A 25,069-nucleotide genomic window follows, 5' to 3' on the forward strand; every position below is an offset into this window, starting at 1 on the left:
AGCAATTATACTCCAATAAAGATGTTAAAAAAAAAGATATCTAAGGAAAAAAACACAAGAAAACTCTTAGAGGAAAACATAGGAAGAACACTCTTTAACATAAATCACAGCAAGATATTTTTTGATCCACCTCCTAGAGTAATGGAAATAAAAACAGAAACAAACAAATGGGACCTAATGAAACTTAAACGGTTTTACACAGCAAAGGAAACCATAAACAAGACGAAAAGACAACCCTCAGAATCGGAGAAAATATTTGCAAACAAATCAACGGACAAAGGATTAATCTCTAAAATATATAAACAGGTCATGCAGCTCAATATTAAAAAAACAGGGCTTCCCTGGTGGCGCAGTGTTTGAGAGTCCGCCTGCCGATGCAGGGGACACGGGTTCGTGCCCTGGTCCGGGAGGATCCCACATGCTGCGGAGCGGCTGGGCCCATGAGCCATGGCCGCTGGGCCTGCACATCCAGAGTGTGTGCTCCGCAACGGGAGGAGCCACAACAGTGAGAGGCCCGTGTACCGCAAAACAACAACAACAACAAAAAACAAACAACCCAATCAAAAAATGGGCAGAAGACCTAAATAGACATGTCTCCAAAGAAGACATACAGATGGCCAAGAGGCACGTGAAAAGCTGCTCAACATCACTAATTATTAGAGAAATGCAAGTCAAAACTACAATGAGGTGTCACCTCACACCAGTCAGAATGGGCATCATCAGCAAATCTACAGACAACAAATGCTGGAGAGGGTGCAGAGGAAAGGGAACCCTCTTGCACTGTTAGTGGGAATGTAAATTGATACAGCCACTCTGGAGAACAGTATGGAGTTTCCTTAAAAAACTAAAAGTAGAATTACCATATGACCCAGCAATCCCACTACTGGGCATACACCCAGAGAAAACGATAATTCAAAAGGACACATGCACCCCACTGTTCACTGCAGCACTATTTACAATAGCCAGGAAATCGAAGCAACCTAAATGCCCATCGACAGACGAATGGATAAGGAAGATGTGGCACATATATACAATGGACTATTACTCAGTCATAAAAAGGAAAGAAATTCGGTCATTTGTAGAGACATGGATGGATCTAATGAGACTGTCATAGAGTGAAGTAAGTCAGAAAGAGAAAAACAAATATCGTATATTAACGCATACATGTGGAACCTAGAAAACGGTACAGATGAACCGGTTTGCAGGATAGAAACTGAGACACAGGGTAGAGAACAAACGTATGGACACCAAGGGGGGAAAGCGGCGGGGGCAAGGGTGGTGGTGTGATGAATTGGGAGATTGGTATTGACATGTATACACTGATGTGTATAAAATGGATGACTAATAAGAACCTGCTGTATAAAAAGATAAATAAAATAAAATTCAAAAGTTCAAAAAAAAGAAAAAAGAGAAAAAGATTGTAAAAAATGTTTTAAATAAATAAATAAAATAAACTCTTGAATGCAACGGTATGTCAAAATCAAAAAAAAAAGCAAACACTGAACCAGAGGATAAGAAAAACAACAAATTCTTCTACAGTTACCCAGTATTAGTGGTCTCCAAACATTTTTGCTTGGTGCTCCCGATACAAATTTTGGGAAACTGTATCCTTTTTGTTGGTGGCATCTAAGGTTTTACATCATAAAGTTAAAATGTTAAAAGGATCCAATGAATGGCAAATATAATTTTAAAATAAAACTATAACAGTATCCTTTTAAGTATATTCAAGAGAACCTAAATAACATCAGGAATCACCAGCCACTGTACATTTTAAAAGTACCATAAAAGAAAAGGCTCTTTTTGTCAGTAAATTTTTCACTTTTTGCAATACTATACTTTTAACTGAAAGTAACATATGAACAGGAAAGTACACAAATCACAACTGCAGAGCATGATGAATTCTGGTCACCTGTGTGAACACCACTGAGCACAGAACATTCCCAGCACCCCAGAAGCCTCCCCTACTCCTGCCCAGACATCCCCCAATTCACCTTTGTTTTTACTTCTTCCATTCCATTTCCCCCAAAGAACAGCTTAGCCTAACAGAACATATTTAATGCTTGTAAGTCTTGTACATTATATTATACCTTCTCTACAATGAAAATATGTATACAAGTTACATTTAATATTTTTAAGTTTCCTGTGATCATAAGGCCGTACTTGTTATACATATATTGACCTATCATTGTAAGAACATAGTACACAATTCATCAAAACACCGTAAATATTTTAAATTTTTATTAAAATGTACATTATACTAACATCAATTTCTCCGTTTTGATAACTATACTATGGTTATAACTGATTTAACATTAGGAAAACTGGGTAAAGGGCACATAGAAACTCTATATTATTTTTGCAACTTTTCTAAAAGTCTAAAATTATTTTTTAAAAAAATTACATAAAAAGAGTACACAATAATATTGGAAACATTTCAAGTGTTTGCATTCCTCTTGCATGTGAGTTAGAAGTCTCTGGATTGAAAAAGACTTCTAACTTCTGGTGCTCTGTATTTTCTTAGAAAATACAGAGCACCAGAAGCCACAAAGTATACTGCATTTAGGTAATGGATTATTAATATTCCCAAACATACATGTACAACACATTCAAAGAGAAGTGAAGAAAATATAGGCTAGAATTTATTAATTAATAAATTAATACTGACTGAGTCCAAATTGAGGTGGAATTCCTATACACCTATAGGAATAGTTCAAAAACTATCGAAATAAATAATATACTACTAACAGGAATTAGGAATGCAGTCTCTACTGTGAGCTATTTTAAGATTGTTTAAATACCTATTTAAAATAGTTGCATCTGATTCACTTCAAGCACCCAGTCACACATTTAGAAAACCAAATCCACATCTTCCAGGCAGTAAGGAAGAAAATAAAGTTTAAATTATTTTCTGCCCATGAAGCTCAGACATAAAATAAAACTGGAACTTGTTATAAAGATTCAAAATATACATTTATCTAAGATTATGAAGAAACTATTTGACATTAGAGACAGCATAGGCTGGGTATTTATACACATTGACTGAGTATAAGACAGTAGAATTGAATAATCAAGAAAGAGCCTTCGTTTCTAAAAAATGAGGAGACAAGTATATGAAGTGACTGAAAGCAAAACTTGTTAGCATGATTGAGTACCTGGGGCATAAGTCCTGGAAATAAAATATAACTCAACCACTGAGCAAATAACATAATTCCTATTAGATATGCATCTCTTCATTAGACAGATGAGATTAGCTGCCCTCTTCTCCAATAGGTCATGTATCTCCCCATAGTTGAAAATTACTCACTGCTAGAATAAGGCAGCGTTTCAGCATCAATTCTATTCCTATTTTCTCTTTCATAGATGTAAACACTGATAAACCTTGTTCACAAATATAATAGCTAACACTTATATAGTGTTTACTATGTGGCAGGCATGTGATGTTCTAAGCACTTATTAAATCCTCACGATAGTCCTACAAAGTGTGTGTCATTAGTACCTTCTCTTTACCAATGAGGAAGCTGACGCTCAGAAAGCTCACTTGCCCAAGATCAGTCAGCAGAACTGCGATCTGGGCCCAGGTTAGCTCGCTGCAGAGCCCGTGCTTCCAGCCACTAGGCAATATTGCCTCTCTAGGTTGATGTTAACCAATGAGACTGGCTGAAGTTTAATATAGCAATACCATTCAATTCTTTGAACTCTTTTCTAATTATATGTCAAAAGTCACAAGATGACCTATCTTTAAATCTTATATTTAATGATCTATCAGCTGACTACTTGATTATGTCCTTCTTCAATTCTGTTAAAGCAAAGAAATGGAAATCATTACCATGCAAAAAGATTCGTTATGCTATTACCTGAACTAAACACCAATATTTTTGTTCCTTTCTTTGGAACCCTTGAAATTTTTACACCCCAGGACAATGCACCATATTAAGATTCTAGGTGGGCCGTTCTTTTATAAAGGGAAAAAACGGTAACTATGAAAAAGAAGGTGAGAAGGGAGAACCTATCCACATGAGGGGCTCACAAGCAGCTCAATTTTAGGAAAGAGAACCTGTGGGATTTGCAATCCAGAAGTAGTGTATTTTAAAACCATCCATCCTACAGAGTCCTTGCAAAGTCTTCAGGTATGTCCAGGGATGTGAACACCTCAGTCTGATTTGCAGACTGCTGCCCTATATCACAGACTTCTTTTGTTTTTAAAGGATGTTAATTATCTCTGCTGGCTACATGCCTCAATGTCAGGTACCTTTAAATGGAGCAAAGTAGCTACAAGAGCATTACCTGGGAAAGTGATTAACCTTTTGTGCTTCAGAGAGGGTGCGAAGTAAAAAGGGCTTCAGGTGGGATCCTGTCCACATTAGGTTATAGTCAGTGCTGCTTGGGTGAACCTAAGGGCAGATAAAAAGACAAGATAAGAAACACCAGAGGGACTTCCCTGGTGGCACAGTGCTTAAGAATCCGCCTGCCGATGCAGGGGACACGGGTTCGAGCCCTGGTCCGGGAAGATCCCACATGCCGCGGTGCAACTAAGCCCATGCACCACAACTACTGAGACTGCGCTCTAGAGTTCATGAGCCACAACTACTGAGCCCGCATGCCACAACTACTGAAGCCCGTGCACCTAGAGCCTGTGCTCCACAACAAGAGAAGCCACCGCAATGAGAAGACCGTGCACCGCAACGAAGAGTAGCCACCACTCGCCGCAACTAGACAAAGCCCGCACGCAGCAATGAAGACCCAACGCAGCCAAAAATAAATAAATAAATTTATTTTTTTAAAAAAAGAAAGAAACACCAGAGACAGCCCCTGGAAGAATGATGGAAGTAAAAAGTCATAGAGATTTTTCATCCACAGAGCACTCACAGGGGCGGGTCAGTTAGGATGTGAGCTTAGTCAGACAAAAGCTGAGTGTACAGAACAGAGGGATAAGCAAGTTTAAAGAATGAGAGAGTTGGACAAGTCTCACATGCAAAAAGTAGAATTAATCCTTTTATAGAAGTCCATGATATCTCTAAATATTCTTGCATATCAAAGTGAGAGATGAGGACCCAACCCCAAAACTCCCTTCTCAGACTGTCCTTATATCCTTGCAGATGCTGGGTATAAAGTGATGATCAGATCTAAAACCTTATAGTAGCAAACCAACTTAGAATTCATTCATTCATTCATTAGAATTCATTTGTCCATTCATTCAACAATTATGTACTCTCTGCCTCTGATGTGACAGGTACCATGTTAAGCCCTGGAAATAAAACAGCAACAAAGACAGTATATAAACTGGTATCAGAACTTCCTCAAAATGTCTACTTCATACCTCAACCTAGGATAAGAAGCGAGCAACCAGACTTTTATCAACTGTCTCAAAATATCCACAGTGGAAATCCATCCAGCATTTTTGCCTTTGCCTTTTGATGTCAAATCCCCATTTTCCCAATTTTCTTTGGGAATAACATACTCCTTGGTTTTAAAGGACCTGGCAATCACCTGGCCCTCCCTTCCCCCAAGGAGTGGACCCTTGACCCAAGCTAGGCTAATCATTCTATCTCCAGAATATGCTTCTTTAGCAGAGAAAGGCACAAGGACAATGAATGCAGTCGATTCATTCCACAGCAGTAAAGGTGGTCTTGAAGACTTGTTGCCAGATCCCTGGAGCTACTGCATTCTCGCTTCTTCCAAAGGTCTGCTTTTTCAGCTTTTCCTCTGGTTCTGCTAGCCATTCTATGTACATCTTTACTATAAATCCCTTTTGGTTTATGTTGGGCAGAGTCTGTTGCTTGCAATCAAAGAGGTTTAATTGGGTATTAGACAATTCCTTATGGGAAACTCTGCCTCTAGCCCATGCCTAAAAATACAGCAAGGAAAAAAAAATTTTTTTCCCCTAAAAAAAAGCCCCACAAAATCTTGTGGAAATGTTTTCCATGTATTTCAAGGAGAAACTGGTAAAGTGACTCAGAAAGTCAGAAAGTCAATGCAAGTTCTGCATCATCACTAAGGAGTGGTCCCGTGTACTTTCTAGAGCTGGCCCTGTTAGCTGACAGTCAGTTAGGTGGCTAGGAGTTTCAGCTTTTGAGCAGATAAGGTAAGGTAGTAAAAATGAGCTTACTTCATGAAATCCATGGGCTGTCAGGATGCTGCGAACCAGGCGACTGTCTGTTCGTACGATCTTGTAAGACAAGTGATAACGTTCTAAAGAAAAACATAGAATCAAGTTCAGTAACCAGAAAGTTAACTATAGAGAAAGAAATAAACTGTAAGATGGTGGCTGGACTAACTACACTCAATAACACAATACTGTTATCCTTAGGCTACTATAAGTAGGTTGAGGATTATTTTGGACTAAGGGTCCTAAACCTGAGATTCACTGTCACTAAACATGGATGGGGTGGGGCGGGGAGAATGACATCCCTGTTTTCACCAAATTCTAGTTCCAATTTAACATTACCTTCAATTAGGAATGTAGTCAACAAAGGAGAATAGTATGAGCCATGCCTGTGACCCTGCCACCAACAGATATCAGGTATTCTAACATTCTTTTACAGTTGTTACAGTTATCTCAAAAAATCACTTATTCTCAAAAAAAAAATCACTTATTCTCTGGTGGCCTAGTGGTTAGGACTCCGGGCTTTCACTGCGTGGTGCAGGTTCAATTCTTGGTCGGGAACTGAGATAATGAAAGCCGCACAGCACGGCCAAAAACAATCACTTACTCCCACAGTATTTAAAAACTATGGCAGTGAACAGACCTACCACTAGATCATGTTATTTAATGCACTAATAAAAGGCATACATATCACAAATTTGGTTTTTAAAAATATTTTGAGAACTATATTTTAATACAATTTATTTTCTTTGTAGTCTTACGTATTTTTAAAATACACTTAGAAAACATTATTCTGAGAAGAGACCCATAAGTTTCCCCATACTGCCAACGCCACCCACTGCACCAAAAAGGCTAAGAACGCCGTTCTAAATAGCCCTCATGTGCAACAATGTTGGTTACCAGCATATCTTAGACCAGAGGTTATAAACTGATGACACGAGGGCCAAAACCAATCTGCAGACATGGTTTGTTCGTTCCTCCTTGTGCTTTAAAAATAAAATTGAATTAATTGCTAACCTTTTGAAATTGGAGGAATTCATATAAAAATCTAGATTTCTGGGGGCTTCCCTGGTGGCGCAGTGGTTGGGAGTCCGCCTGCCGATGCAGGGGACACGGACGGGTTCGTGCCCCGGTCCGGGAAGATCCCACGTGCCGCGGAGCGGCTGGGCCCGTGAGCCATGGCCGCTGAGCCTGCGCGTCCGGAGCCTGTGCTCCGCAACGGGAGAGGCCGCAGCAGTGAGAGGCCCTCGTACCGCAAAAAAAAAAAAAAAAAAAAAAAAATCTAGATTTCTGGACTTCTCTTGAAAACCCTGGCAACCCTGGGCTCTCTCTCTGGCAAGGCAAGAGTCAACCAGAGAAGTGCAAGTGCTCCCTGCAGGACAGGCCTGCGCTGTCCAGTTCAGCACCGTCCCCACCTGACCTGCTTCACTCATTCTTATCTCCTGCCAGGCCCCTGAGAGCGTTCTGTGCTTGTGACCCCTGTCTAAGAGGAATGTCTGTAATCATGTGAGGTTTCTATATATCCCCAAAGACTAAAGTTTTCTCTGGCGCATTACATTCAATCTCTTTCTATGCATCACTATAAACTGTTAGCTAAGAATTCTACAGAACAATTTTTTTAAAGGACTGCATACTGAACCATTTCTGAGTGAGTATAATACAGAAACTTACGGACAGGCTCTGGAACAAAATTCAGCCTCTACAGTCAAAGATAAGCATTTCTTTTTATAACTCTATGTGAAAATATTCATAAATCCCTGCTGCTACTTGCCCAGCCCTGGCAGGAGCACCATGCCAAGCAGACACAGGAGGATTGGAATGATAAGGCCAGACACTCCATACTTCTCACTCTTGCGGCAAACTTTAAAGCCCAGTTACAAGGTTTTCCCAATGGTCAATCACTATTATGTTGTCTTTGCAATATTTTTATAAGAAAAACAGTGCAGAGTTTAATGTAAGCAGCAGCACAGTGCACTGCTCAAGAGTTTGTGTTCTAAGGTTTCCTAAAGCTTACCTCTATAAAAACATCAATAGAAAGAGAAATCAGCTGAACTCTGTTTCATTCTAGCAATAAGCAATATTCAACCATGGATAAATGAACCAATTAGTTTTGTAAACGCTCAATTCATATTATGAAGAAATGGATTTTTTTTACTTTTATGTTTATTATTTATAAAAATTTTAATTTATTCTTATTCTTTTGCTCAACTGTATATTCATTAAGACTGTAAGATAGCTCAATCCAGGACACATTCAATCTTTGGAGATATATGAACATAATAAATCTAATAAGATATAAAAAAAGGAGTTTGTGTTCTGATTCCAAGTTGGGGAAGGAAAGTACAAGATAGGTGTGGAATAGCTTGCTATGCCAAAAAAGAGGATAGTCACAAGGATTGAGAACATGTCACAAGGATCTTTTTTTTTTTTCCACTGCTGCGGCCTCTCCCTTTGCGGAGCACAGGCTCCAGGCTTCCCGGACTGGGGCACGAACCCGCGTCCCCTGCATCGGCAGGCGGACTCTCAACCACTGCGCCACCAGGGAAGACCTTTTTTTTTTTTGGCACAAGGATCTTGAAGGGGCTCCCCAAGGCCAAATTTGAGGCAATCTGAATGTAAAAATGAAGACTGACAGAAAAAGATTTTAACTCACTTATAAGAAAGAAAACAACCCATGAATCCACACTGCTAAGAAAGTGAGAAGGTATACTACTGGTTTTCTAGGTCAGAAGTACGATACAAGTGTCATCAAGGCATTGGCAGGACTGCGTTCCTTTCTATAGGCTCTGGGTAGGGTCCACTTCCTTTCCTTTTCCATCTTCTAGAGGCTGCCCCTATTCTTCTTCTATCTTCAAAGCCAGCAATGACAGGTCTAGTCCTTCTCACACTGCAACAGTCTGACTCTTCCTCTGTCTCCTTCTATTTTAAAGGACTCCTGTAATTACACTGGGCCCACTTGAAGAATCTCCTTATCTTAAGGGTTAGCTGATTAGCAACCTTAATTCCATCTATGACCTCAATTCCGCTTTGCTAAGTCAGGTAACATTTTCACAGGTTCTGGGGATTAGGAGGTAGACATCTTTGGGAGACTATTACTTTTGCATAGAAGGGAAAGCTCTTCTTTACAGAAAAGCCAGCTAATAAATGTAGAAGGAAAAACTGAAATAGAAAATCACCATTTTACAAAAACTGCAATAGTAAGTGATTCAGACAAGAATCAATGAATTCCAACAGTCAGAGACTACTGGAGAACAGGATATTCACACATCTCAAAATATCATCCCAGAGAATGCTTTTAACAAAGGAGAAGGGTACCTGTACGATGAATCAATCTGGTAAACACTATCTTAACCAAATGATCAAACTTGTCATCACCAGTAATGCAATATAATGACATCACATGCTTTCTAAAGTGATACACTGAGGACATGACTTCATTAAATGATATTCCTACAAATGTTTTTCAACTTTTTTATTCTTTTTAACCTTTTTCAATCTTTTTAATCTAAACATGTGGAATCAATCTGACAAGCCCAAACTTAAGGACATCTGCAAAGCAACTAGTCTGTAATCTTTAAAAATGCCAATGTTATGAAAGACCAAAAAAAACCAGTAAATGGTTGTAGATATAAAGGAGACTAAAGAAATATGACAACTAAATGCAATCTCTGATTGGATTCTGGATTTGAAAGAAAAGAAAAAGATAAAGGACAAAATTGGAAAAATTGAGGAAATCTGGGCAGGGACTGTATATTAGATAAGAGTGTTTTAGCAATGACAGATTTCCTGAGTGTCATCAGTGTACTGTGGTTATAGAGAGGATGCCCTTGTTCTTAGGATAAACATGTTCAATAAAGTATTTAGGTCTGAAGTATGTGAACTAATTTTCAAATGGTTCAGAGAGAAAGAAGGTAAAGCAAACACGGCAAAATGTTAATAACGGGTGAAAGCAAGGAAATAGTATACATGAATTCATTGTACTATACTTATAACTTGCCAGACGGTTTTTTTATTTCTTTAAATAAAATGTTCAGAAAACTAAAAGAAAACCAGGTCTTTTTCATTGTGATAACTGATCACTGACAGCTCCATTTTTGCACATAAAAAGCCAAAGCCTCATCAACTGCTGGGGACCAGGACTGTGCCCGATTCTCTGACTGTTCTGCAGTGCTTGCCCCAGGCCACGGAGATGATTGGTCAGGTGTGTGGAAAAACAGAGAATGATTATGTGGGGACTGGGGGAGAAGGGGAGTAATAAAAGAAAGAGTATGTCTCTGGAGTTGAACTGCCGAGGTTCAAACCCTGGCTCTACTACTTCCTGCCTGCTGTCTTAAATAAGTTATTTAATTTCACTATGCTCAATTTCCTCACCTATAAAATGGGGTTGATAACAAAGGTACTTATCTCACAGGGTAGTTAAAAGCACTAAATCAGTTAATACATGTAGAGCTTTTAGAATAGGAAAGCTTGCTGATACGGGAATTCCCTGGCTGGCCGGTGGTTAGGACTCGGTGCTTTCACTGCTGTGGCCTGTGTTCAATCCCTGGTTGGGAAACTAAGATCCTGTAAGCTGCACGGTACAGACCCCCGAGAAAAGAAAGCTTGCTGATATACAGAAAAATAATTTCATACAGTAAAACAGTAAACACATAGTAAAATAGCTACTAATACACATATAAATACATAGTATAATACACAGTAAATTATACATTTTATATAGCAAGTTAAAAAATAAAAATGCTATTAATACTCTTTCTCCTACTTCTCCTAATATAGAAGTAAAATGCAGTCATCACTGTGCTCAATGGCAGACCTGATTCTCATGGTATGTAAGCAGTGACCACCTACTTCTTTTTTTTTTTTAAATAAATTTATTGATTTATTGATTTTTGGCTGTGATGGGTCTTCCTTGCTGCGTGCAGGCTTTCTCTAGTTGAGGCGAGTAGGGGCTACTCTTCGTTGCGGTGCGTGGGCTTCTCATTGCGGTGGCTTCTCTTGTTGAGGAGCATGGGCTCTAGGCGCATGGGCTTCAGTAGCTGTGGCATGCAGGCTCAGTAGCTGTGGCTTGCAGCCTCAGTAATTGTGGGTTGGGGGCTCTAGAGTGCAGGCTCAGCAGCTGTGGCGCACGGGCTTAGTTGCTCCACGGCACGTGGGATCTTCCCGGAACAGGGCTCGAACCCGTGTCCCCTGCATTGGCAGCGGATTCTTAACCACTGCGCCACCAGGGAAGTCCCTGGCCACTTACTTCTAATCCAAACCAACTAACTATAACCCAACTCAGATACATTGAACATGTTCTAAAAGGGGAGTGTAAGAGAGGCAGGGTGGAATGATGGAAAGCAACTGTGACTGCTTTAGGGATTTTTACCCGCATTCATGCTCTGTGTCCAATGGCCCTACAACCAATAATGCTGATTACCAGTGCATATTAGACCAGAGATTATAAAATGGTAACCCAGGAGCCAAGTCCAGCCTATAGACAGTTTGTCCATCCCTTGTGGTGCTTTCAGTATAAAGTTGAATTATTTGCTAACCTTTTAAAATTGGAAGAAGTCACATAAAAATCTAGATTTCTAGGCTTCTCCTGAAATAGCTGGTAAGCCTGGGCTCCCTCTCCCTAGCGAGAGTCAAATGGAGAACTGCAACTACAAACTGAACCTGTTCAACTGTTCACGACAGAACCACCTTCGCCATGTTTTCTTCCATAAAAAAACAAGAGGCAGGGCACGGTCCTGCTAGCAAACTGCAAAACACCCAACATCTAAGCTTCTGAACACACACGCATCTCATCAATTCCACTATGAGACTGTAGAATTTCCTCTTCAACAACTCACATGCATCGCAGGGGACAATCTGAAGAACTAGGACCCCTGGCAAGTTCCAGGACTGACTGTAGCAGAGTAAAGACAATCAAGGAACCAATAATCTAACCGTCAGCACAGAAGCACCCTAAGGGGTTTGGTCCAAACTAGCATGGGAAACTAGAATGAAGATAAAACTAACATTCCTTTGACTTTAGAATACAAGAATAACCCCTTCGATGGCAACACAGTGTATCCTTGCCTTACTGTCAGAAAACTGGGTCCTTACGTGCACAGTCCAATACGGTTGTCACTAGCCACATGTAACTTGAGCACCTGAAATGTGACTAGTGTGACAAAGGAACTGAATTTCTCATTTTATTTAACTTGAATAAATTCTATTTTCAATTTTAAAACTGATACTCAATTCAGTTACTGGAAAACTTGTTTGGAACAACTTGAACATAGGAATTGACTACAATTTCAACTATAACATTTATGAAATCTAAATACAGACCAAATGCTTCCAATGAAAAATTTGCACCATATGGAGATGTACTAAAAAGTGTACAATACACACTGGATGTAAAATATCTTCACGATTTTTTTATACTGGGTAAAAGTGGAAATGATAATTTGGATTAAATAAAATATATTATTAAAATTAATTTCACCTATGTCTGCTTATTTTTTTGATAAGGCTACTGAAAAATTACATATACAGCTTATATCATATTTCTGTTGGACAGTGCTAGTCTATACAAATCCAAATTTATGAAACTGACACATTCAGAGGCAAAATACAAAATACTTCATTCTAGGAAAAGATTAAATTGAAAATACCTGTTGCCCTTAAAATGCAATCCCAGGACTTCCCTGGTGGCGCACTGGTTAAGTCTCTGTGCTCCCACTGCAGGGGGCCCGGGTTCAATCCCTGGTCAGGAAACCAGATCCCACATGCTGCAACTAAGAGTTCGCATGCCACAACTAAGGAGCCCACGTGCCACAACTAAGGAGCCTGCCTACTGCAACTAAGACCCAGCACAACCAAATAAATAAATAAATACTTTAAAATAAATAAATAAAATGCAATCCCATTTATATGTTCAAAGTATACACAATTTTGAAAAAAAAACATGGATATGGTGAGGAAAAAAACATACTCCTGGAATATTTCACAAATAAAGCATATGAAATCTCATTGTATCCAAAATATTAACAGTGAATTCAATGAAACATTTAACAGATAACAGAAAAAACAAGGTTGGAATCTAACACTCTAAGATCAACAGAAGATAACTAATGCCCCAGATACACTTCTCAAGGGGATTTAACTCAGTGTTATGATCTGAGCAGATCTATGTCAGCTATTTAAGAGAGAGAGAGAAAAAAAAATAGACCAAGAGTGTTTAACAATTCAGAAATCTGAGGTAGCAACTAACAAAACTCATTCGAATTGTTCTTTTCATAAAGGAAGGTGAAGAAAATTATTAAACCTCAAGGAATTGGGAATATACAGAAAATTTAAAAAAAAACAGAGTTTGAGAAAAAAGTTTAGTGGTTTCTTCCTTAAACACAGGAAGATGTACAGGAAAATAATCCAAAGACTTAGAGGTTCTAGAAAATAGTGATTGCTTGAATAATGGCATGATTACATTGATGGATGCTAATTTCCAATAAATGTTGGGTATTCTACAAAGGAAGGGTCTATTGCCACAGAATACATGGATTCTTTTATGAATCCAAAGAAACCAAAAGAAGTATGTGGGGGGGGGGAGGATTATTTACTTCTGTTGTTTTTATGCACCTTTGATGTTCTGACTCTAATCATATTTAGTGGGAGACTCTCAGCAAATGTTAGTAAATCTTCAGAGACTCCAGCTTCAGAGAACATGAATGAACCATGTCCCTTTAAGTGGTAACCTAGCAACTTGCTGAGGGGATTAGAACACCCAGACCCTTGGGGAAGGAGGAGAATTCAAATCCCAGAAGCAGGTGCTCACCGTCCTTTGAACTCTGGCTTATTATGGGGCAAGGACAGACCTTAAAGTCATGTCAAGGTAGAGCAGATCCTGTTCAACAAATAGAGTAAGCAGCACAAGTTCTGAATGCGTGCTGTGTGCTGAACATTAGTGATCTCATTCTTACAATGCCTGCAAGGTAGCTATTATCTCCATTTTATAATAATGAAATAGATTAAGAGAGTTTAAGTGATTGCACAAGACTCACAGCTAGTAAATGCCAAAGCTGGGATCTGAAATATTGACTGAGAACCCATGTATAGACCCTTTCCACCATATCGCACAAAAGTTTGGATCCACAGTATGTAACCTTTGAAGACAGCTACAGGCTAACACCAGGATTCAGAGCACTGCTTAAAGTCAAAGAGGAGTGGACATAAATGAAATTCAGAATAGAAAAACAATAGAGAAAGTAAGCAAAATAAAAAGTTTGCACTTTAAAATGATTCCCAAATTGACAAACTTTTAGTTAGACTAACTAAAAACAAAGAGAAAAAATTCAAATTACTAAAATCAGAAATGAAGGTGGGGACATTACTACTGTATTACAGAAATAAAAAGGATTATAAAAGAATACTATGAACAACTGTATGCCAACAAAATTAGATAAACTAAATAAAATGGAAAATAACCTAGAGAAACACACAAACTACCAAAACAGACTCAATAAGAAATAGAAAATAGAACAGATAAGTAGAGGTTGAACTAGTAATCAAAAACCTTCCAACAAAGAAAAGCTAAGGACTAGATGCTTCACTGGTGAATTCTATCGAACATTTAAAGAATTAACACGAATCCTTCTCAAACTCTTCCAAAGAGGAGGAAGGAATTCATTCTATGAGGGCAGCATTACCCTGATACCAAAGCCAGACAAAGACATCAAAAGAAAAGAAAATTACAGAACGATATCCCTTATGAATACAGATGCAAACATCCTAAACAAAATACTAGCAAACCAAATCCAGCAGCATATTAAAAGGACTATATACCATGCTCAAGTGAGATTTATCTCAGGAATGCAAGGGTGGTTCAATATACAAAAGTCAATCAATGTAATACACCACATTAATAAAATGAAGGAAAAAAAACATAAAATCATCTCGATTGATGTAGAAAAAGCATTTGACAAAATGCAACACCGCTGTATGATAAAAACACTCAACAAAGGAATAGAAGAGAACTTCCTCAACATGATAAAGGGCATTTATGAAAACCCATAGCTAACATCATACCGAATGGTGAAAGACAGAAAGCTTTCCCCCAAAGATCAGGAAGAAGACAAAGATGCCCATTTTCACTTCTATTCAACACTGTACTGGAAGTTCTAGCCAGAGCAATTAGGAAAAAGCAGAAGAAAAAGAAAGAGAGGGAGGTAGGGAGGTATTTAGGTTACAGAGGAAGAAGTAAAATCTCTATTTACTGATGACATGATCTTGTATAGAGATAATCCTAAAGAACACACACACACACACATACACACCACACACACACTCTCTCTCACTAGTAGAGCTAATAAATGAGTTCAGCAAGGTTTCAGGATACAGGATCAGTATACAAAAAATCAATAGTAAGGCTTCCCTGGTGGCACAGTGGTTGAGCATCTGCCTGCCAGTGCAGGGGACATGGGTTTGAGCCCTGGTCTGGGACGATCCCGCATGCCACAGAGCAGCTAAGCCCGTGAGCCACAACTACTGATCGTGTGCTCTAGAGCCCATGAGCCACAACTACTGAGCCCACGTGCCACAACTACTGAAGCCGGTGCGCCTAGAGCCCATGCTCCACAACAAGAGAAGCCACCACAATGAGAAGCCTGCGAACCACAACAAAGAGTAGCCCCCGCAACCAGAGAAAAGCCCTCGCACAGCAACAAAGACCCAACGCAGCCAGAAACAATAGATAAATAAAATAAAATAATAAAATAAATTTATTTTTAAAAAATCAATAGTATGTCTATACAATGACAATGAACAATCCAAAAATGAAATTGAGAAAGCAATTCCATTTATAATAGCATCAAAAAGAATAAAATATTGAAGAATAAAGTTAACCAAGGAGCTACAAGACTTGCACACAGCAAACCATAAAACATTGCTACAGAAATTAAAGAAGACGTAAATAAATGGAAAGACATCCCATGTTCACGGACTGGAAGACTTAACACTAAGACGGCAATACTTCCAAAAGCAATTTACAGATTCTATGTACTCCCTACCAAAATCACAACAGCCATTTTTGCAGAAATGAAAAAGCTGATCCCAAAATTCATATGGAATTGCAAAGGACCCTGAATAGCAAAAAAATTTTGAAAATGAAGAACAAAGTTAGAGGACTCACACTTCCCAATTTCAAAACTTAGTACAAAGATACTGTAAGAAAAGTAATATGGCACTGGTATAAGTATAAACAAACAGACTGACAGAATTATTAAGAGTCCAAAAATAAACCCATACATCTAATGGTCTACTGATTTTCAACAATAGTGCCAAGATTATTCGGTAAGGAAAGAATAGTCTCTTCAACTAATCATGCTGGGGCAACTGGATATCCACATGTAAAAGAATGAAGGTGGACCCTTATCTCACACTATACAAAAAAATTAACTCAAAATGGAACAAAGACCATTTAGCTCTAAATTTAAGAGCTTAAACTATAAAGCTCTTAGAAGAAAGCATAGGGATCATGACTTTGGGTTAGGCAATGGTTTCTTAGATATGACACCAAAAGCATAAGCAACAAGAGAAAAAGTAGATAAATGGAACATCATCAAAATGAAAAACTTTTCCCCATGAAAGAACACTATCAAGAGCATGAAAAGACAAACCACAGAGGAAAAAATATTTGGAAATCATTTTTCTGATAAGGGTCTAGTATCCAGAATATATAAAGAACCCTTACAACTCAACAACAAAAAGATAAGCAACCCGATTAAAAAATAGGCAAAAACCTTGACAGACATTTCTCCAAAGGAGATAATATAAATGGCCAAAAGGAACATGAAAAGCTGCTCAATGTCATTAATCATTAGGGAAATGCAAATCATAACCACAGTAAGATACCAATTCACACCCATTAGTATAGCTATATTCTAAAACACAGAAAACAACGAATGTTACTGAGGATATGGAGAAATTTCAACTCTCATATATTGTTGGTGGGAACATAACATTGTGCAGTCACTGTGGAAAATCCTTTGGCAGTTCCTTAATAAGTTAAACATAGAATTACCATACAACTTAGCAATTCCATTCCTAGGTATATACCCAAAAGAACTAAGAACAGGTGTTCAAACAAAAACTTGTGCATGAATGTTCATAGCAGCACTATTTACAAGAGCCAAAAACTGGAAACACTTACCCATCAACCGATGAATGGATAAACAAAATGTGGTATATCCATACAATGGGATGTTATTCAGCCGCAAAAAGGAACGAAGTACTGACATATGCTAGAACATGGATGGACCTTGAAAACATTATGCTAAGTGTAAGAAGCCAGACACAAAAGGCTATGTATTGTATGAGTCCATTTACATGAAATATCCAGATTAGGTAAAGCCATAGAGACAGAAAGCTTAGTGGTTGCCAGGAGCTGGGATAAGGGGGTTGGGGAGCGACTGCTTAATGGGTACAGGGTTTACTTTTAGATGAAAATGTCCTGAAACTAGACAGTGGCGATGGTTGCACAATACTGTGAATGTACTAAATGCCACTGAGTTGTATACTTTAAAATGGGAAAAACAGTAAATTTTGTTATGTGTATTTTACCATAATTATGAAAAACAGTATCATTAAACTTATTGTGATAATCATTTCATGATATATGTAAGTTAAATTACTATGCTGTACACCTTAACCTTGTACAGTGGTGTATGTCAATGATCTCTCTATAAAACTGGAAGAAAAAAACAAAATATAAACACATGTACACGTAATTCAAAAAAAAAAGAGGAAAAATAATTTAATAAGCAGAAAACAATTTAAGAAATCACAAATAATCCGTTCAAGTATAAAAAAATCAACAGAATATTCTCATGACCAAAGCCCTTTCCCTAACTAAATATGGTTATCACTTTCTGTAAGATGAGGTTATCAGGGCCATGCCCAGCCCTTCCCTCAGTGGGGAAGGTCACACCTACCTCCAATTACTCGAACATTGTTGTCCTTTGTCAGAATAGCCTCAGCATGGAATACCAAAACTGGAATTTTCCTGCAGCCTCCAGTCCACATGATACATGGATGATCTCTACAACCGTAATAAAAGACTTTATTAATTTACAGCTCAAAATCTGAATTAACAACTGAAGCAGATCAGTGTGGTTTGGTGCTTAGCACCTTTCCCCTTCTTCTGGAACAAGCATCCCAAATGTCCTATGGGAAACCATTCATCTCCCATTCTTAGTCAGATGGTCTGTTTAAGATTAACTCCGTTCCTGCTGTAGGCATGGGTCTTGACTGGCTTTAGCCAATCAGGGTTTTCCATCCCCCAGTTATAGTTACTGGTTCAGGGATGAGGACATAAACCAGCTGGAGCCAGTGTGTCAGGAGATATGTCATGTGACCCTCTAAGAAAGCGATGCTTTCTCTTCTGTAGCAGTTGCAGGAGAAATGGCCTCCTCCCCTTGATGGTGTAAGAGAATGAGGTCGGGCTTCCCTGGTGGCGCAGTGGTTGAGAGTCCGCCTGCTGACGCAGGGGACCCAGGTTCGTGCCCCGGTCCGGGAAGATCCCACATGCCGCGGAGCGGCTGGGCCCGTGCGCCATGGCCGCTGAGCCTGCGCGTCCGGAGCCTGTGCTCCGCAACGGGAGAGGCCACAACAGTGAGAGGCCCGCGTACCACACACACAAAAAAAGAGAATGAGGTCTGGAAGTGCAAGTGTCATTTTGTGACCTTGGAAGGAGAGCCTGGAGCTGTTGGTAAAGGAGAAAGTCTGCAGGAGCCTGACTGAAAGAACAAGAGAAATGAGATCCTGAGTGGTAAACGTGCAGTTGCAGAATCAAGTCTTTCCTAAATATGAGTTCATAAATTCCCTTTATTATTTAGGACAATTTATGTCTTAGTCCCTGGCACAAATAAGAATCCTAACTAAAATAGTCACAATAATTGACAGACCACTTTTACAGCCTATAGTCCCTTTTTAAGCCAATTTGATGATCCATCCTAAGATTCTGAGCTAGGAACCCTAAATTAATACACGTACCCCCATTAAAACCACATATTTTAAAGGAAGCCTATACCAAACGGAACAATGTTTTCCTCCAGAAAAGGACCTCTGACTTTATTCTCTTCCTATCTTCCAGAAATCTCTGTTTAATCAATCTCAGACAGATGTGTATTTATTCACAGATGAGAAAAATCTCCAACTGCCTTAGTGCATGAAGGTAGGAAAGAAATGACCTGAGTCCCTACTATGTGTCAGGAATTACACTAAAAGCTTTCACATGATACCTCACTTAATCCTCTTGCCTGCACTATGAACTGAAGAAAAAGTGTTCAGGGAGGTTGAGCAGTTTGCTTAAGGTCATACAACTGGTTAAGCAAAGGAACAGGTATTAGAACCCAAGTGTCTGTGCTCTTTCCACCCTTCCATCTCCCTAATCACACATTTCAGTGATTTTTTTGTATAAACACCTTAAACTCAACCCTTTGGGAACTGAAATTAATCAATTCCTTTTATGGAATAAGATCCATTTAGCCAAGATTCAGGCTGCTCTCAAAAACTCACATGACCACACTCCTTAACAAAGGCCATACCACAAAACTCAGGGCCAAGTTAGACTCTCCCAATACAGGTTTAAACAGATCCATGCTTTGAATGCACAGGCTGCCAGGCTACCAATCTTAGAGGTGAGGCAGCCTTTAGACTTGGGATGAGCTGCCAAGAGCTTTGTTGAGGAAAGCAGAGAAACCATACCTAGTTCACTTCCTGGTTTCTAGAAGTGGAATGTGGATGCTTATTTTTCTTGCAATTTGACTTGGGTGACAGCGCCCTTTTGTGAGAAATTGGTGTTTATAGGGTGCAAGAAGGATTTTTTGTGTGTGGTTTGCTTGCTTTTTAATCTTAAACGCCTGTAAAATGTGGGTATAGGGCCAGATGATTCCTATGCTCTCTTCCAACTTGAATTTTTTTCACTATATTTCTAAGTCGGAGGACAGAGGAAAAATTAGGCAGCCTAAACTATCAAGTCTTAGACAGAAACCCTGGAAACTATCGAAAGTTCCTTGTCAATCCATCTCTAGCTGCAAACTGGCACCACTGTGCCTTAGCACTTACAAACAATGGATTACGGATAAAAGGTAAAAATGCCTGACAAGAGTCAGGAACACAATAAACATACACAGCTGAGAAGAGCCAAGCCCTTAACCGTACTGTCTACAGAAAGCCAAATCCCTGACACAGAATCTTTTCACTTACAACCTCTGAAAAGAGAAAAGAGGTAGCAGACAAATCATTAGTTCAGTAAGGTCGACCCAAACACACTTAAGGCAGACGTTGCATTGTCATTAAAAGCATGCTCCCACCAGGTGGTGCTAAAGGAAAAAGATTCAAAATGATTAGGAAGCTGAAAATTGGGACTTTAAATTTTCATTTACACCAGAAACTGGTACATTTTAAGAAATTATGCTTTTACAGACATAAAAGAACAAAAAACTTGGATGACTAATAACCAAAGTAGACCAGTTTTATGGTTTACTTTACTGAAAGCCTAAGAACGTTTTGGTTTTTAAGAAGCAATTTCATGTGGAATAGATATTATTCACTCCTGGGATCCAGCCTACATAACTCAAAGCCTCGGTGCCTCATTCATACCAATGTCCCTGCTGGAAATGCCTTCCCCACTTCTCTCTGTTCATTTAATCCCACTCTCTAAAGCCCAGCTCACCTCACCACCTCCTTGGAGCCTTCCTTAGCTCCTCCAGCCCACAGTGATGTATTCTTTCACTGAACTGTAGCACTCACTACATAATCATTTGTTGATGATCTTTGTAACTGATCTAAAGCCAGCTTTTACAATCAGAATTAAATTTTTTTTTAATTCCTAAAGAAACCTTACATCAAATTAACGTTTCCACATCTCTATATAAATTTATATTTGGGAACCCCAAACAAAATACAGAAAAAGAGGCCCTTTACATTTACTATTTGAAATAATGCCATGCAAAACAAGGATGCCTGGACAGTTTCTAGCTCTAATGTCCAGGACTTCACGGCATCAATACTTTAATACAGCCTAGGATTCTGAGCAGATCTAGCAGATATCCATAGATATATATCTTTGGATCAAGTCAACATCCTTAGATCATTTAAGACCCTGTAACTTCCAAAACTTTAAAAATATAAGCATGTTGTTCCAGGTGTGAACAAGATTGACTTAAGATTCCTAATGTATAAAACAAGTATCTGATAGACATGAGCTGATGAAACATTAACAATCAAAACTCAACAGTAGGAGTTTAAAAGGAAGCGGAGCCATAAGGTCTGTGAATTTGGATGGGGAGGGCGGGGGGAAGGTGGAATGACACCTGTATTTTCACTAACTTCTACTACAAATTTAATGTTTCTCAATTACGAATACAGACACCAAACACAATAATAATAGTATTACTTGTGTTTTTGACTCTATCTGAAATTACAGATTTTATTTTACCAAATCACAGTTGTTGCAGACATCTCAAAATATCACTGACATTTATCACTGCTTATAAGTTATGGTAGTTATTAAAATTGCCACTAGATCACCTGTGATTACAGTCTTCTCATCTGGTGTGATGAGGATGGACAACAATTTGACAACTCTCCACTCTCAAGCAATCATTCAGCTACCAAATGGTGACATTTCACAGTGGTGATCCAGACATCTATGATGTTTCTTGGTATTTCCCACTTTTAATTGTTAATCAAAGACCACCCAAGTATGATGGTCTTATGCAAACTAAGCAAAAACAGTCTTCATGTTGCTGTCCTTAGAAAATAAAATCTAACTTTCTCATGTTTTAAATGAATGATCTTGCTATTTAATGTATTAATAAAAATGTACATATTACTATACCACAAGTTTGGTTTTTTAAAAAATCCTGATAACTGCACCTCAATGCAATTGGTATTCTTTGTAATGAAATGTATTTTAAGCACTTAAAAGACCTAAGGTGACCTAAAGCATGAAGCCTCCATTTATTTACTCAATAAGTTAGTCACTCAGTCAGCAAGCATTTATTGAGTGCTTACTAAAATATTAGGTTGAACCACCTACAATTCTCAATATTTGACTGTTTTTGACCTACCAAAATAGCAATTTCATACAGTTCAACCTAATACTTGTTGGGCCCAACCTATAAGACCACTAATAAAAGAGACAGTCATGGATTAAAAGATCTTGAATCAGAAAGACTGATGTTTGAAGCAGAAGTTAAAATTTTTGTGAAGTGGGTAAGAGGCAGCACACAGAAAACAAAAAGTCACAAGAAGGCAAAGTGACGAGAGAGAATTATCCATTTAATTATCCTGAATGAGAATGACCCAAATATAATATCAAATCTCTATTGTTTTCTATGATCTAATAGTGATGAGAAGCCTTTCCCCAAAGCTTTACTAATGCTTCAATAATTTTTTTTCAAATTACATTAAATAATGTAATCTTCTACCTTATAATAAGAAATACACTTTAAATTCAATATAAAATCCAATAAAAATAATGCCGTAAGATTTGTATGGCACGTTATCATGTAAAAGTAATTTCATACACATTATTCTATTTGATCCTAACTATACCCCCAAAAACAGCCTGCGAGGGGCTTCCCTGGTGGCGCAGTGGTTAAGAATCCTCCTGCCAATGCGGGGGACATGGGCTCGATCCCTGTTCCAGGAAGATTCCACATGCCGCGGAGCAACTAAGCCCGTGCGCCACAACTACTGAGGTTGTGCTCTAGAGCCCGCGAGACACAACTACTGAGCCTGCGTGCTACAAATACTGAAGCCTGTGCGCCTAGAGCCCATGCCCCACAACAGGAGAAGCCACTACAGTAAGAAACCGCGCATTGCAATGAAGGGTAGCCCCCAGCTCGCCGCAACTAGAGAAAGCCCACGTGCAGCAATGAAGACCCAACACAGCCAAAAATAAATAAATTAAATAAATAAATTGTAAAAAGAAAGAAAAAAAACAGCCTGGGAGATATCATCCCCACTTTTCAGGTTACATAGCACATGAATCCTAGTGGACTTATACAGAGAATCTTAAAAATTAATGTAACCTTTAAGCCAGATTCTCTCTTTATTCTCTGTGCAAGTAATAATTAATGTTAAAGGAGGCAAAACATCTAAGTGCTTCAAAATCCAGGAAAGCTAGGTCTGAATCTCAATTTATCACTCTCTGTGCATCCCTGAGGAAGTTCTTTGATATTTGTGGGGCTGAACTTAATAAAGTGGGAATAATAACATCTTTAGATTAAATGAGATACAGCAGTTAAAGCTCTTACCATCACCTATAGCAGCTACACTTATCACTATCATTCATTTATATTATTATGAGAATCCAGCAATGAAGAAACTTGACTCTTATCTAAAAGAACTCAGGAAAGCCATGTGTCTCAACAGACTCAGCACAGGCTACAGAATTCTAATGTCCTGCTCCACACTTACTCAAATAACTTCTTTTTTTTTAAAATTTATTTATTTATTTATTTTTGCCTGTGTTGGGTCTTCGTTGCTGCGTGCAGGTTTCCGTGGCGAGTGGGGGCTACTCTTTGTTGCGGTGCGTGGGCTTCTTATGCGGTGGCTTCTCTCGTTGTGGAGCACGGGCTCTAGGCGCGTGGGCTTCAGTAGTTGCAGCACGTGGGCTCAGTAGTTGTGGCTCGCGGGCTCCAGGGCGCAGGCTCAGTAGTTGTGGCGCATGGGCTTAGCCACTCCGCAGCATGTGGGATCTTCCCGGACCAGGGCTCGAACCCATGTCCCCTGCCTTGGCAGGTGGATTCTTAATCACTACACCACTAGGGAAGCCCTCAAATAACTTCTTATTATCACCATTCTATCATCCTAAAGGCTTTTGAGAAAATACCCAATGTCACAGAATTGAGAGACCTACTTTTCTTCAATATCTAAAAATTTCAAAATCTCCTATGTTAGGAGCTCTTATCAAGAGTTGACTAAGAGCTACTACCTGCAACGTCTAGAGCCGATGTTCACTCATGAACCCAGAAACAGAGCCTTACCTCATTTCAGATAGCTGATGGTCACTCAATAATAAGATCTTGAATTAGACCATGTATGAAAACTAAAACCAGAGTCAGACAACACCAAAGGAAGGATATTGGGTAAAAGAGGATTTGAGTAAAAGAGAACTATTTTCCATCCTGAACGCAAAGGGTCAAAAGCAGGCTTGCTATTACTTACTCTTGGCTTACCGCCTCCTCATCCTCTGAGGATGATGCTGTTTCCTCCAGGTCCCGGGCCATCACGACTGGCATTTCCTTTAGAGTTTGTCATGCAGTCAGCAGACGGGGGCCTCAGAGACCTTTCCTTGCAGATTCACTGGATCATACAATTTGGGTGGCACAGATTCCTGCAAGAAAGCCAAATGACCTGAAACACAATGCAGTTGTCTTTTTGTTCATTACTGCTGATGATCTTCCAAGTAATGAAAATGAATTATTTACCTAAATAGTGTCAAACCTCTAGAGGCTTACCTTCTCTCACAGTGCTTCACAAATGCCACAAAAATCAAGATTTTGCTTTTTCAAACATACTGTCTGTCCTCTGTATTTAAAAAGCTGCTGTGAAGTTTCAGTTTCTCGTTTTTCTTTTACATACTAAATCTAACGTGCAACAAAAGGATACACTTACTTAAGAAAGCCTGAGGTAGGTGGCTGATTGCCTAAAACATAGACTCCTTGCTAGAAAATCCTGACGTGAGTTAAAAATAAAAACGCAAGTATTAAGATCCTTGCAAACATTTCTTTAGATTCTATGCCAAGCACAGGTAAAATACTCTCATGTTTCCGCTAAAACAAATTCAACCACTAAACCAAAAAATGAATATATTCTGCTGAATCAAGGTCATAAATAGCTGGAAAAAAAAAAAAACTGTCCTTCCACACTCTCAAAAATTATTCGCCCTTACTAAAAATCACAAACTATGATCCAAATATCAAATAG

General features: G+C 38.9%; 1 protein-coding gene across 1 annotated transcript in view; it reads right to left on the reverse strand.

Moving 5' to 3' along the window:
* TTLL5 (tubulin tyrosine ligase like 5) overlaps positions 1-25,069 on the reverse strand; it is a gene marked incomplete at its 3' end in the record, with an annotated part of 258,145 nt that overhangs the window by 232,012 nt on the left and 1,064 nt on the right. Inside the window, exons 2-5 of the mRNA XM_082845972.1 lie at positions 24,308-24,476; positions 18,061-18,167; positions 6,107-6,189; positions 4,285-4,391 (exon numbers count right to left, since the gene is read on the reverse strand). Coding sequence (XP_082702098.1) covers positions 4,285-4,391; positions 6,107-6,189; positions 18,061-18,167; positions 24,308-24,381 — 371 coding nt within the window. The 5' untranslated portion in view covers positions 24,382-24,476. The remainder of the gene's footprint in view (positions 1-4,284; positions 4,392-6,106; positions 6,190-18,060; positions 18,168-24,307; positions 24,477-25,069) is intronic.

This window comes from Leucopleurus acutus (assembly GCF_964270905.1).
Source record: "Leucopleurus acutus genome assembly, chromosome: 1".
NCBI classification, from domain to species: Eukaryota; Metazoa; Chordata; class Mammalia; order Artiodactyla; family Delphinidae; genus Leucopleurus; species Leucopleurus acutus.